We start from the raw sequence: 12,119 nt of genomic DNA, 5'->3' as shown, positions 1-12,119 counted from the left end.
TAAAAACGCCCGGTGCCCTGCCAGGCACAGATAAGTACTGGAGAAGGGTAGACAGACAATGACTTTTGGCAGGACTGAGCTCTTGCATGATGGTGAAACATATTTCTGAATTGGAACTGTTTTGCAGTGATGATAAATGAACCATAATTTATTACAAAAGCCTAGGATCCTTTACATGTGTGGTTGTTATGATACCTAAAAACGTTATGCACCTGAAAATACTTCCCTGGGGTTTGGTTTTTTTTTTTTCAACTTTTCCAAATGAAAAAGGGGAAGTGGTTGAATTTTTTGCATAGTACAAAAAAGCTGCCCTTAATAATCAGTAAAGATTTTACCATGAGTCTTTCTCTCCCTAAGATCTAAGTATTCTGTAAATCGAGTCTTTGTATATTTTCTAATATAATATATTGTTCTCTATAAAAGTGTACATTTTTGTTTATTCATATAGTAAGGTGAAGTATTCGAAGATTTAATTCACATCAAGATAAGTCTGATTAGGAAATAATTTCCTCTGGCATACAACTATTAATTATTGGTCAATGGATTAAGAATTACAAGCATATAATGAGATAAGCAAAATGTTATTCTGTTACCAAAAATCTGCACAGATAAATAGCTTATCTATGTATGTCCTATATTTCTGTTTGTCTGCCAGTTGCGTACAAGGTGACAACTCCCTGTATTTAAAAATCACGTTTACTGTGGATTTTATTTGCATTTCCCAGATCTTGTGTTGTCATGGTTTTACTCTGGCCCAAGTTAAGCTATTTCTGCAAAATCTATGCAGTTCATAATCTCATCTGTAGCATTTCATGACTGTTTTAATTTTTCCTTACAGCTCTAACTATAAGTTCAAACTTCTTCCTAGGAATTCTGACAAGCATGAAGGTTGTGATCAGGTGGTGCTCTTGTTTTAGTCAAGCTTTCTAGTTTCACCATTTTTGCAACCAGTGATGTTGGTTCCAGGGTGCTTGTGCTTCATCTGTAGGACAATTTCTAAAGAAGTCGGTGAAATTCTAGATATTCTTCCGCAGGATTTGTGCTGCTTCCGCCCACTAATAAATGTATGTGGCCAAGAAGGGGTATGGGTAGTTCTTAGCTCTAGAGCGGCGTCTCATCTGTGTCATCTCCTTCATTCTGCTCTTTTATCTGTGCTCTGAGTTCTGACGATGCTGTGTGCTTGCACAGCATGTCTAGCAAGGACTTTCTAAATGATTTGCAAAGGAAAAAGTATATGAATGGATCTAGGCAAGCATTTAGCGATGTCAGCCACAGTGTGCTCTCTTTCAAGTAAAACAAGGTGTTCTGAGCAGAGCATTCAAAAACGTCTCTTGTTTGGCTCAACGTGTAGGGGATTCTAGTAAAGTGGAATGGCACAAAACAAATAAAGAACACTGCGATAATGATGAAAACCTTCAGATTTACAGTCTTTTTGGATGCCTTTCCTGTGCACCTTGTCCTTTTATAGGATTTGTACAGTTCTTTACTTATGAGTATGTAGCATACAACTATGACTGCTAAATTAACCCAGAAGATAAGTTGACAAATATAGTTTACGATTTCATGCCAGACTAAGCCAAACTCAGATTTCAAGAAAGCACACTTTTTTACGTTCTGAGGCGTTTTCTTCTTATTCGTTAGAATCATGTTGGGTAATGAAAGAGCAAACATTGATATCCAAATCACTGTGGACAGGATCTTGGCACCTAAAAGGCTCCTTGGTGTTGATGTTCTGAACGGTGAAGTGGCTTTCTGATAGCGATCGATAGTTATTAGACCAAGAAACAAAATGCTAATGTACATGGTGAAGTAAAATACAACCTGGGTTACCTGGCACACAAATCCTCTCAGTACCCATGATACCAACTTTGCATCACTAAGGATTTTAAATGGAAAAGTCAAGATCATGAGGAAGTCAGAAATGACAGTGTTCTTGAGGAAGATGATGAAATTGGATTTACTGGATATTTTAAAAAAGACCCACATTGCGAGGCCATTCATGGTGATACCCACCAGAAACAGGATTGTATAAAGCAAAGGAAAAATGACTTGACTGATTTTGTTATCGCTGGTACAGTTGCTGTTGTTTCTAGAGTAGCTGAAGTTGGTTGTGGCTTTCATTTGCACTTTGTCTTTTCCCCCCTCCCTGTAAAACCAAAAAAGAAAAAAAATGAAATTGTGAGTTATATCTGTCATAAGACTTCAGCCTTTTTTGTCTACTTTTAATTTCTGTGTTGGGAACTTTTCTTTGGGGATTTTGACTGCTGTAAGTTGTGTTTTGTTTTACCAAGGATGTCAGGTTTCTACAGGAGAAGAGCAGTAGATGTAGCAATGTTTGTAAGGTGGCCTGGTTTGATCTTCCGTGACTGAAATGCTGAGGTGACCTTCCATCCTAACCTCCTGAGCTTCCCACACAGCTTCCCTGAGACCCGCGCTGCAGGAGTGGGCAAGGGGCCGGCATGGCGGTGGGCTGCAGGGGAGGCGCAGCTGGCATTGTGTCGCCTGTTCCCCTGCTCGTAGGTGACAGTGCAGCACAGGGCTGGGGGCCCTGACATGGATCTCCTGGCCCCTGTGGCCCTGCCGCTGACGTTACAGCCGGTGAGGCCCGAGCTGGGCCACGGGCCCTGGCCTGACCAGGCTCGACCCAGCTGTGCTGCCTCGGGCGATGGCCTGGTGGCAGAGAGGAGCTGGTAAGGGCCGCGGCACGTGGGTCTGCCTGGGGTGGACAGGCTGTGGTGGCACACTCTGCCAGTGGCGAGGCCATCGTGCTGCATGTGGGCCAGCCGGGCTGCCATTTCGCTTGTCTGTCACATGTCTGCCCAAACCAAACTGCCCCTCTCCTCCCAGGGAAGAGGGAGAAATGTCCCCTTTCTGCATCTTCCTCTGTGTGGAAAGCGATAGCATTTAAACTCGTTTTGACTGCAGATTTAACAGTGTCAGGCTGAAGTAAAAGGAATCAAATGCCCCTTTTTATTGTATTTCTGCTTGGCTGGCCGTCTGTCTCTCCCAGTGGCGTTATGAGGTTTAACAAGGCCAAGTGCAAGGTCCTGCACCTGGGTCGGGGCAACCCCTGGTATCAATACAAGGCTGGGGGATGAAGGGATTGAGAGCAGCCCTGCCGAGAAGGACTTGGGGGTACTGGTGGATGAAAAGCTGCACATGAGCCAGCAATGTGCGCTCGCAGCCCAGAAGGCCAATTGTATCCTGGGCTGCATCAAAAGCAGCGTGGCCAGCAGGTCGAGGGAGGTGATTCTGCCCCTCTCCTCTGCTCTGGTGAGACCCCACCTGGAGTACTGCGTCCAGCTCTGGAGCCCTCAGCATAAGAAAGACACGGACCTGTTGGAGCGGGTCCAGAGGAGGGTCACAAAAATGATCAGGGGGATGGAACACCTCTCCTATGAAGAAAGGCTGAGGGAGTTGGGGTTGTTCAGCCTAGAGGAGAGAAGGCTTTGGGGAGACCTTATTGCAGCCTATCAGTACTTCAAGGGGGCTTATAAAAAAGATGGTGGCAAACTTTTTAGCAGGGCCTGTTGCGACAGGACAAGGGGGAATGGCTTTAAACTAAAGGGGGGTAGATGTAGACTAGAGATAGGGAAGAAATTTTTTACGCTGAGGGTGGTGAAGCACTGGCACAGGTTGCCCAGAGAGGTGGTGGATGCCCCATCCCTGGAAACATTCAAGGTCAGGCTGGACGGGGCTCTGAGCAACCTGATCTAGTTGAAGATGTCCCTGCCCACGGCAGGGGGGTTGGACTAGATGACTTTTAAAGGTCCCTTCCAACCCAAACTATTCTATGATTCTATTATTTCACCCTCGCTTTCGGTTGTCCTTGAAGCTGATCTCTGCCTTCCCCACCCTGCCCCTGCTCAGACCCCGGGAACAGCTGCTCACAGGCTGCTACCATTTCACCCGGGTACTCAAAGGGTGGATGTGGCACCCCATAAAGTCACTGTTTGTTGCTTCCAAGGGGAAGAAAGTGAGAGAGGAGTACCTGCTCTTCAACCCTGCGTAATAGCACTTGGACAGCTAACGGTGTCTGTTACTTCAGTGGTTACACATTTGCCAGCAAAGTCTGAAGTTATTTGTAGCTTTATTTATGTAGGTATTCATGTATACCTTCACTTCTAATTTGACAGTTTATCCTGTTATTTTCCTAAATCTGTTGCTTTACCAGTGCTGTGTTGCAAATAAATTTAAAACTTCACTGACTTGAGCCAACATGCAGGAGTTGCACAGGAGTTGCAGCCTCCCGTGCTCTGCAGTGAGTGCCTGCGTGAAGTCGCTGCTGAGACCCCTGCGTAGCGCTGCGCCCCTCTGAGCCCGCTCTTTCCACGAAACCAAGAGCGTGTCGGCCATCCATCCATCCACAAACACTGAACAGCTGGCATCCACGTAACTGGTAACAGGGGCTGGGCTAAAGACTGTTGCTCTTAGTCCGAAAACCTTGATCAGATCAGGTCTGATCTGAACTGATTGCCTGGGAAAGCCAGGCAGGGATGTTGAATGAGTGTTGTGTTTCAAAAGGAGTAGCTTTCACGTGTGTAGTGATGCAATTGTTAAAAATTGCTATATTTCTGCATGATCTCTGCCTTTGTAAAATAAGGCACTCAAGGGAGTTGATGCTTTGTCAAACAAACATCCCTGACATCTTCCTTACAGAGCTGCAAAGTTTTATTTCTATCTGTAAGATAGAAATAAATTGGCTTATGCTTTGAAGCACGTAACAGATTCAGCTGCCAAGTCTAATCCTAATGAAATAAGTATTCCCTAAGCATGCAAAATCAGACACCTTCCCCCCACCCCAAAATCGGAGATTACCGTAGCGTGCTGTTGAGAAGTGATGAAACGCTTGGGTACTTCCTGTGATGGGAAGCTAGTGTTGCTGATGGAGGGTTGTTTGCAGTTCCTTTAGCTCTTCACCGTGTGAGTAGGCAGGAGTGTTCATGTTTAAATCTCACGGAGCAAGGAGAGGCTGGAGGAGCAGCTGTGCATCCCAGTTCTGAGACTTAGACCTTCCTCTGGCTTCGAACTGGTTTCTTAGCCAGAGACAGCTGCAAATTCCAGGTGATGCTCTCAGTGCTTCTGCTTTTGTTTCCTCTAGAAGAGAGAGAGAAACAGAATTTTTAAAAATAATTAGAGGTTTACTTCCTGCTTTTGACCTACTAACAGAGTCACTATTTTTAAAGGAGAGCATGTATTTTGTAAGACTGCGCAACTTTTCTGAGCGTAGAGTTGCGCTCCCGTCTACTACTTTTTTGCCTTGTGATTCTTTAGTATTATTTTTGTACACAGTCTTATTTTTTAAAAACTTTTTAAGTAGTTGAAAGAAGTAGTGATTGGTTAGTTTGGAGAAGGTGAGTATATTACTGAACAAAATATTTATACCTTATATGACTTGCAGAGCAGTGCTCCAAGTTTTTAAGTTATATACAGTGCATCAACATTATACAATACCTTTTATTAAAAGACTAAATATAACCAGTTACAATTTAAATAAACTATACATATTTCAATTTCTTTGAGATGTGCAAAATAAAATTTTAGGAGTTGGGCTGCATCTTTTTTTCAATGGACTTGTACATAATAAGAGAAATGTCACACAGTTTCTAGACAACTGTCTTCTATTTACTAATCTGCTACCAAATATCAGTCCAGGGGACAGTTAGGAGGGTCATCTGTATGCGTCGTCTGACTGTCCTTATAGATACATACAGAATTCATAATATCAGATTACATTTTTTCCCTCTGTATTTTTACCCTACTCTTTAGTGATTTCATTTGGCACTGTCTCCTCAACACTGATAACCACAGGAGATGCTTTTTGTGATGAAGAGTTAGTTATTGTTTATTGCAGTCTAGTCTACTTGGGTTGGGTTTCTGCAGGTGATGACAGAAAAAAGAAAAGAGACTTCACTCGTATCTGGTCTTTTCAGGATGAATCTTCAAGTCATGAGTGTAACCAGCGAATGATTCTCCTTTATGGCGTTGGTAAGGAGCGTGATGAAGCAAGGCATCAGCTGAAGAAGATTACCAAAGACATCCTCAAAATTCTGAATAAGAAGAGTACTACTGAAATGGGTGGTAAATGCTTTAACGCTGCTGTATGGTAGCCTGTAGCAAAGATCACGGGAGCTGTGAGGTGCTCAGCAGGTTGTCTGGAGCCATGCATGTTGATCATGTAATTTGGCTTTCATCCCCTTCACAGTCACTAGGTGAAGTACTGACCAGAGTCCCGCAGCACGAAGTGCAATCTGCTGGCCTGCCTTACGGCTGCTCCAGGACGGCAAAGGGCCACTGTGGTTAGAAATCCCTATTTTCCATTATAACAACTCAGCTGTAAACACTTGCGTTAAGCTAAAGCCTGGAATATGAGGTACTGGCCAGCGAGTGATACATATTCCTTACCCTCCTAGTAAAACTGGGTGACTGTTTTTCAGTTTTTCTTGGGTGTCACCTTTTTGCATTGGAATAACCTTGAAGTAGCTTTGATATTGCTACATGCTCTGGCATACATTTGTCCCAAGTATAATGAAAACTGAGGCAAGTAGGGTTTTATGTAGTCATGAGTAAAGCTTATTAAGATTTTTATCGTCTTTTAAATCAGTAATAATGCAAAACTACTAGGGCTCCATTAAATATAAAATGACCAAAATAATTTTTTATCTGTTAAGTTGGGGATGAAGGGCAAAAAGCCAGGAAGACCAAACAAGAAGCATTTCCAACCCTAGAGACCGTGTTCACAAAACTACAGCAACTGTCCTATTTTGATCAACATCAGGTGACATCTCAGGTACTTCCCTTGTATAAAATCGTAGCCTTTTATGGTCTGCTGTAGAGGTATCAAATAGGAAGCAAATCTAGGTTTTTAGAAGTGTTTTGTATATACCAAGAATTTTCAGTGCACTGCTTATTCAAAGGCAAGAGAAAAAATGCTGCCTTGGTATTCTAAAATACCGGCTTCAGTAGGTATTTGGGTGTTTGGTTTGGTTTGTTTGTTTGGGGGTTTTTGTTTGCCTGTTTTGCAAGAAGCTTTCTGGATTATTATAGATGTCACGATTTTTTAATGAAAATTTTAAAATAAATTTTATATAAATTTCCATTAACAACATTGTTTGGGGCTCATTGGTAAATTAGATACTTAACCACTCTCTTGCATATGTGTAAGATATGTTACTGTATCTGTGTTTATGAAGGACAGTGAACTCTTCTGTGTTTTTGTGCAACAGAGTGTCTCTCTGAGAAGCTAGTGGATAATACAGTTTGTTCTTTTCTGGATATTAGAATTTATAGTAAACCTTCACTGTTAAAAAGCTATATCAGTGGCTGACTGGAGAACATAAATAATTTGTTTTAAATGACAAGCCTAGTTTTCCTGGTTTATATTCGGATGTGTAAGTGTGCAAATGTATCAGTATAGGATTTCATCACTTGTCAGGCGTTACTGTTTTTAAGTATATTTTAATAAGCAGAGGCTAACATAAGAAAAAAAGTAAGAGGTACACATTTGATACTTAATTTATAAGACATCTTTGGATCTGGTCTTTTGAATGAATTTATTACATGTTTTGTTTGCAGGATAACGTGTTATTAATTATCTGAAAACAATCAATAAAGAAATCACAATGCAGTAAGATGGAAAGAAAAATTATTTTGCCTCTTCTTTAAAGCAAAATACCCCACAGAATAAAAATCAGTATTGTAGATGTTAAGAACAGTTTGACTCTCAGCTGTAAAGCAGCAGAACAGCATTTTCTGTGTTGTCAATTTTGAAAATAAAACAGCATTTTGACTGACTTGCAGGATAGTAAAGTAATAGATATACTCATGCATGATTTGTTAGTGCTTTTATCTGCAAAATGCTGTCACTTGCTATTAACACTTATAAAATAAGATTTTTGGAGCACTAGTGTATCTGAGAAGCCCTCAGTCACCATATGACTTTTCAACATTTATTTTCACAGATCTCCAGTAATGTTCTTGAACAGATAACTAGTTTTGCCTCAGGAACGTCATATCATCTTCCCTTGGCTCACCATATACAGCTCATCTTTGATCTCATGGAGCCAGCACTGAATATCAATGGACTTATAGACTTTGCAATACAGGTAAACAGAGTTCCTTTTTTTTTTTTTTGGGGGGGGGGGATGTCAGGATAAAGCTGTCATACATTTTCTGTAAAACCAGAAAAAAACCAAAGGGTGGACTGCAAATCCTCCTGATTGGCTGCCATGCGCTTTTATCTGTTTCAGTTTCCTGACCTCTGAAACAGTACCAGATACTTCCCCTTCTGTCTTACTTTGACAAGTATGGAAAATCAATAGATGTATTTTATTTTTAAATCTTTCAAAATTAATAAAATTCTGAATTATTTCAGCACAAAGTATTTTAGGATGGGCTTCACTGTTTCAGACTGAACCATCACATTACACAGTAAAGCATCTGGGTGCCAGAAATGCCATGTATTTCTGAAGAGCAGTTCTGAGAGACGTTTTTTATATGTAACAGTTTATTTTGCTCCCTCATTCCCTTGTTCTGTAGTGAATAAGGAACTTCATTTTTGTTTGCCATATAGTTTTTCCTTAATGCGGTTGGTTTTTTTTTTTGCATCTATTTTACATGTTTAACTTGGAAGTTATTTTCTGTTCATTATTTTTGTGTATGCGTTTTCAGTTGTTGAACGAGCTGAGCGTTGTGGAGGCAGAGCTGCTGCTGAAGTCGTCCAGCCTGGCAGGAAGCTACACAACAGGACTGTGTGTCTGCATTGTCGCTGTTCTGCGGCGTTACCATGCCTGCCTCATCCTCAACTCAGAGCAAACTGCACAAGTCTTTGAAGGGTTTGTGGCAGCTACAATTTTCCAAAAAGTATTTTTGGTGTTCTCTCTTAAGCAAAAAATGCGTTTCGGTTCAGCTAGTGAGACCAACTATCACACTGCTATTGGAAGGCTGTAAGTGAGCTCAGGTGAGTGGAGCGGATGGTTCACCTCTGCAGCCTGCTCCCCACTGCTGGGGGCTGGTAGGACCTGCACACTTTGTAACCTATGAAAAGGAGGGAGTTGTGTATCTTGATTTCTTACCCATTCGCCCCATTCTGCCCTGGGCTCCCCGAGTGCCTCTGTGTCCTGTCGTCCCTGGGGCCCAAGCAAGCACACAGGTGACACCAAACTTCACATGAGCTCTGTCAGCCTGTAGATGCCAGGTCTGTCATCATGTTGCCCAGCTAATGGTGGGGTTTATATGATATGTAACAACATGAGACGCGTTTCTAAGGTGCATTGGAACGAACTCAGAATGATTTTATTTTTGCAGGTTGTGTGGGGTGGTAAAGCACGTCGTTAATCCCTCAGAGTGTTCCTCCCCAGAAAGGTGTATTTTAGCTTACCTCTATGATCTGTATGTGTCCTGTAGTCACCTGAGAAGCAAGTTTGGAGACCTCTTCAGGTGGGTGGTAATGGGATTTTTCTCACCACTGCCTAGCCTGTAGACTGATGCAGGCTGCTGTGGTTTCAGTTTGGTTTGCTTTCTGTGGAAAATACGCTGTTGCCTTTGCTGCTTTACCTTTACTGATGCAATTCTCTTGCCCGTGCCAGTGCAGCAGCACAGCATGTGGTCCCGAGCCTGTGAAGTCCTCGTGCTGTGCCAGTACCTGCCATGGAGGAGCAGAGGCTGAGCCCTCCTTGCAGTGCTGTGATTAGCTTAGCGGGTTGCTTCAGCAAGCAGCGCTTGCATGCAGCGAGCAGGCGTGGGGCGAGGGAAGCAGGGACTGTCAGCGTCAGGTCAGCTGCTGAGGCAGCTGTGCCGCGCAGCATTGGACCCCTCCCCACACACCTTTGCTTTCACAGACTGTGATGTGACTGATTTGGTTTCTATAATGCATTAGCAAATCAGCTGTAATACATACAATGTTGGATGGAGAACAACAAAATCTTAGCTGACACAGCTGTAACATTCTATTAAATATTTCCTTTGATGTGGGGAGAGGCACAAACATGTTTGAGTTCGTGAAGTTTTATGCTTGAATGTTCAGTTCCTTGATTTTTAAATTAAAAAAATACTTTAGGTACCCATATACTGTATTTTTGGCTCTTACTTTTTAAAGAGGGAGTAGAAACCTTTCATATGCAAATACGCATCTTGTGAGAGTTACAAACCACTTCAGTTACTGTCTCCCCTCCTAGTTCATATATCTGGTTTTGGTCTGCGTGTTTCAGATTTGTGGTTTTCATTTCACAGGGAGCAGGAAAAGAGTTCTCAGTAATAATCTTAATATTTTAACAGGTTTACAAATACATGGGAACAGTAGCATTTAATATGAGAAACACTAGGAAAAGGAAATATGAAATATAGAAGCACTGCAGAAGTGTCTTAACTATGTGTTCATTTTTCTACTTAAAACCTAAAGTTCAGTAACACAAAAATAATAGTTTTATTAATACTAACCTACAATAGCAAAACAAAACATCATCTAGTAATACAGAGATAAAGTATTAAATCATATATTAAAGAAGTGATACACAGCACTTGATTTGAAGCCCCTTTTTTCAGACAAGTGGAGTTAGAAATTCTCTGAAAACTGGTAACAAAATTTATGTATACATTTTCTGAACGGTTGTTTATAAGGTAATAGTGCTACACTCGTTTTTTCCTTGTTTTCCTTGCTACAATTGAAACAAAACCAAAAGCAGTTGTCTGTACACAGCAACTTTTTTAGCTCCTTTTTAGCACGCTGTAAGTCCAGCTATTTCTTTAAGTCAATTTGAAGCGACAATAAAGTACAGTTCATAAATGTTCAAATTTAGAGACTTACCTTCCTTATATTGCAGTGCTTCGAAGTGGCTTCTAAGATCATCTGCGGTATTTCTCATGACTGGGTTTTACTAAGTGAGCTGCATGTTTTGGTTTAGTATGCTTGGTATATTTAGTTGTATTCGCTAAACTTCCTTTTTCAAATCATTCCTTCACTTTTTTTTTTTTTAAATCTTCTGACCACTCCCCCAGTGTCACTTCTTATGCAAGTACAGTTTCAGAGGCTACTTTGCTCACGTACTCAGTATTGTATTGTTTGGGTTTTGGACCTTTCTTTCTGTGATCCATGGGGTAAGTGTAGGTAAATGCTGTGATGACAGTGTCGGGGACATACATGCGCCCAGGATGCTGGTACATGAGAGCCCATTTAAATAGTGCCTGATGTTTGAGATATGGGGTATTTGTTTTCCACTGGTTGGCTTGCTTTCTTTGCTGTTACACTGGCTGTTAGAGCAAATGGTTAACGTCAGGCATTACCCTTTTTGTAGATTAATAATCTTACTAATGGCCTCTTCCTTCTGCCCTGGAGCATCCCGATGAGCAGCAGCGGTGTGCAGGGGTTGCGCAGTGACAGGGTGTCCCCAGGGGTGCCCTCCAAGCCCTGCATCCAGGCGCTGCTGCACATATCGCCATCCTTCCTGAGGTCACAGATGCCTTCCAGGCGGCACAGTGCTTCCTCTGTCTTTTCATCCTGGGGCCAGTGGAGTTCTAAAAGATTCCAAAGGTTTCATGTATTTGAAATTAATTTCAATTAATAGTTTTTTTTCAGTAATGAGGAAGTCTTCCCAGTTGGGATAATTACTGAAGTTTGTCCATATGGATGTTGTTTCCAGCTGTGGTATAAAACCCAACGCTTGAGAGAAATGCTCCTTAGAACATTTTGTGTGTGAAATTTGCATTCTTCATTAACACCTTTTTTTTTTTTCCCTGAAGAAAGCCAATTAACATGTAGGTATTCCTAGCATGGAACATTTCTTGACCTTTTGTCATAGCTATTAATGTCAAAATATGACCTTTAAGTATCTTTTCTCTGTTTACTGATTTCATCTTTCAAAAAGTTGTCTGTTATGTCTACGTTATTACTGAATGTAGAGTTTTTAATTTAGATACGTTTTCTCATTTTTCCTTAACTGATTCTTCTTACCACCACTGCAGTTCACTGTGTCATAACACATAAAGAGGGGGAGCAGTGTTGTGAAGCACTGTTATAGTTCATGGGGAGGCATCTAATGCTCCAGGACGTTATTGCTAGTGAGGAATGAATGTGTGGTCCTTATCCAGCTGCTCACAATTTCAGTCATAGAAATGTCATAGAA

The 12,119-nt window shown here is 41.6% G+C and overlaps 2 protein-coding genes across 7 annotated transcripts in view; one reads left to right on the top strand and one right to left on the bottom strand.

Moving 5' to 3' along the window:
- MED12L (mediator complex subunit 12L) overlaps positions 1-12,119 on the top strand; it is a 156,728-nt gene that overhangs the window by 102,787 nt on the left and 41,822 nt on the right. For all 4 annotated transcript variants that reach the window (XM_076341529.1, XM_076341530.1, XM_076341531.1 and 1 more), the window contains exons 16-20: positions 5,934-6,081; positions 6,672-6,790; positions 7,962-8,105; positions 8,671-8,834; positions 9,307-9,438. In XM_076341529.1, the coding sequence (XP_076197644.1) occupies positions 5,934-6,081; positions 6,672-6,790; positions 7,962-8,105; positions 8,671-8,834; positions 9,307-9,438 (707 nt within the window). The remainder of the gene's footprint in view (positions 1-5,933; positions 6,082-6,671; positions 6,791-7,961; positions 8,106-8,670; positions 8,835-9,306; positions 9,439-12,119) is intronic.
- P2RY12 (purinergic receptor P2Y12) lies at positions 449-10,896 on the bottom strand. 3 transcript variants are annotated; one of them, XM_076341534.1, is made up of 3 exons: positions 10,805-10,896; positions 4,819-5,097; positions 449-2,146 (listed from the first exon to the last, which is right to left on the bottom strand). In XM_076341534.1, exon 3 carries the CDS (start codon positions 2,119-2,121, stop codon positions 1,102-1,104), a length of 1,020 nt encoding a protein of 339 aa, XP_076197649.1. In that variant the 5' UTR covers positions 2,122-2,146; positions 4,819-5,097; positions 10,805-10,896; the 3' UTR covers positions 449-1,101. The 3 variants fall into 3 exon arrangements, with proteins under 3 accessions (XP_076197649.1, XP_076197651.1, XP_076197650.1); XM_076341536.1 differs by lacking the exon at positions 10,805-10,896 and adding an exon at positions 9,556-9,627; XM_076341535.1 differs by lacking the exon at positions 10,805-10,896 and adding an exon at positions 9,380-9,447.

Source organism: Aptenodytes patagonicus, chromosome 6 (genome assembly GCF_965638725.1).
Source record: "Aptenodytes patagonicus chromosome 6, bAptPat1.pri.cur, whole genome shotgun sequence".
NCBI lineage: Eukaryota > Metazoa > Chordata > Aves > Sphenisciformes > Spheniscidae > Aptenodytes > Aptenodytes patagonicus.
The sequence above is the reverse complement of the archived record's forward strand: the minus strand, read 5'-3'. Positions and strand labels throughout refer to the sequence as shown.

Bases quoted from the DNA above. Each gene is read 5' to 3' on its own strand.
- P2RY12 (XM_076341534.1), bottom strand. From the start codon at position 2,121: ATGAAAGCCACAACCAACTTCAGCTACTCTAGAAACAACAGCAACTGT.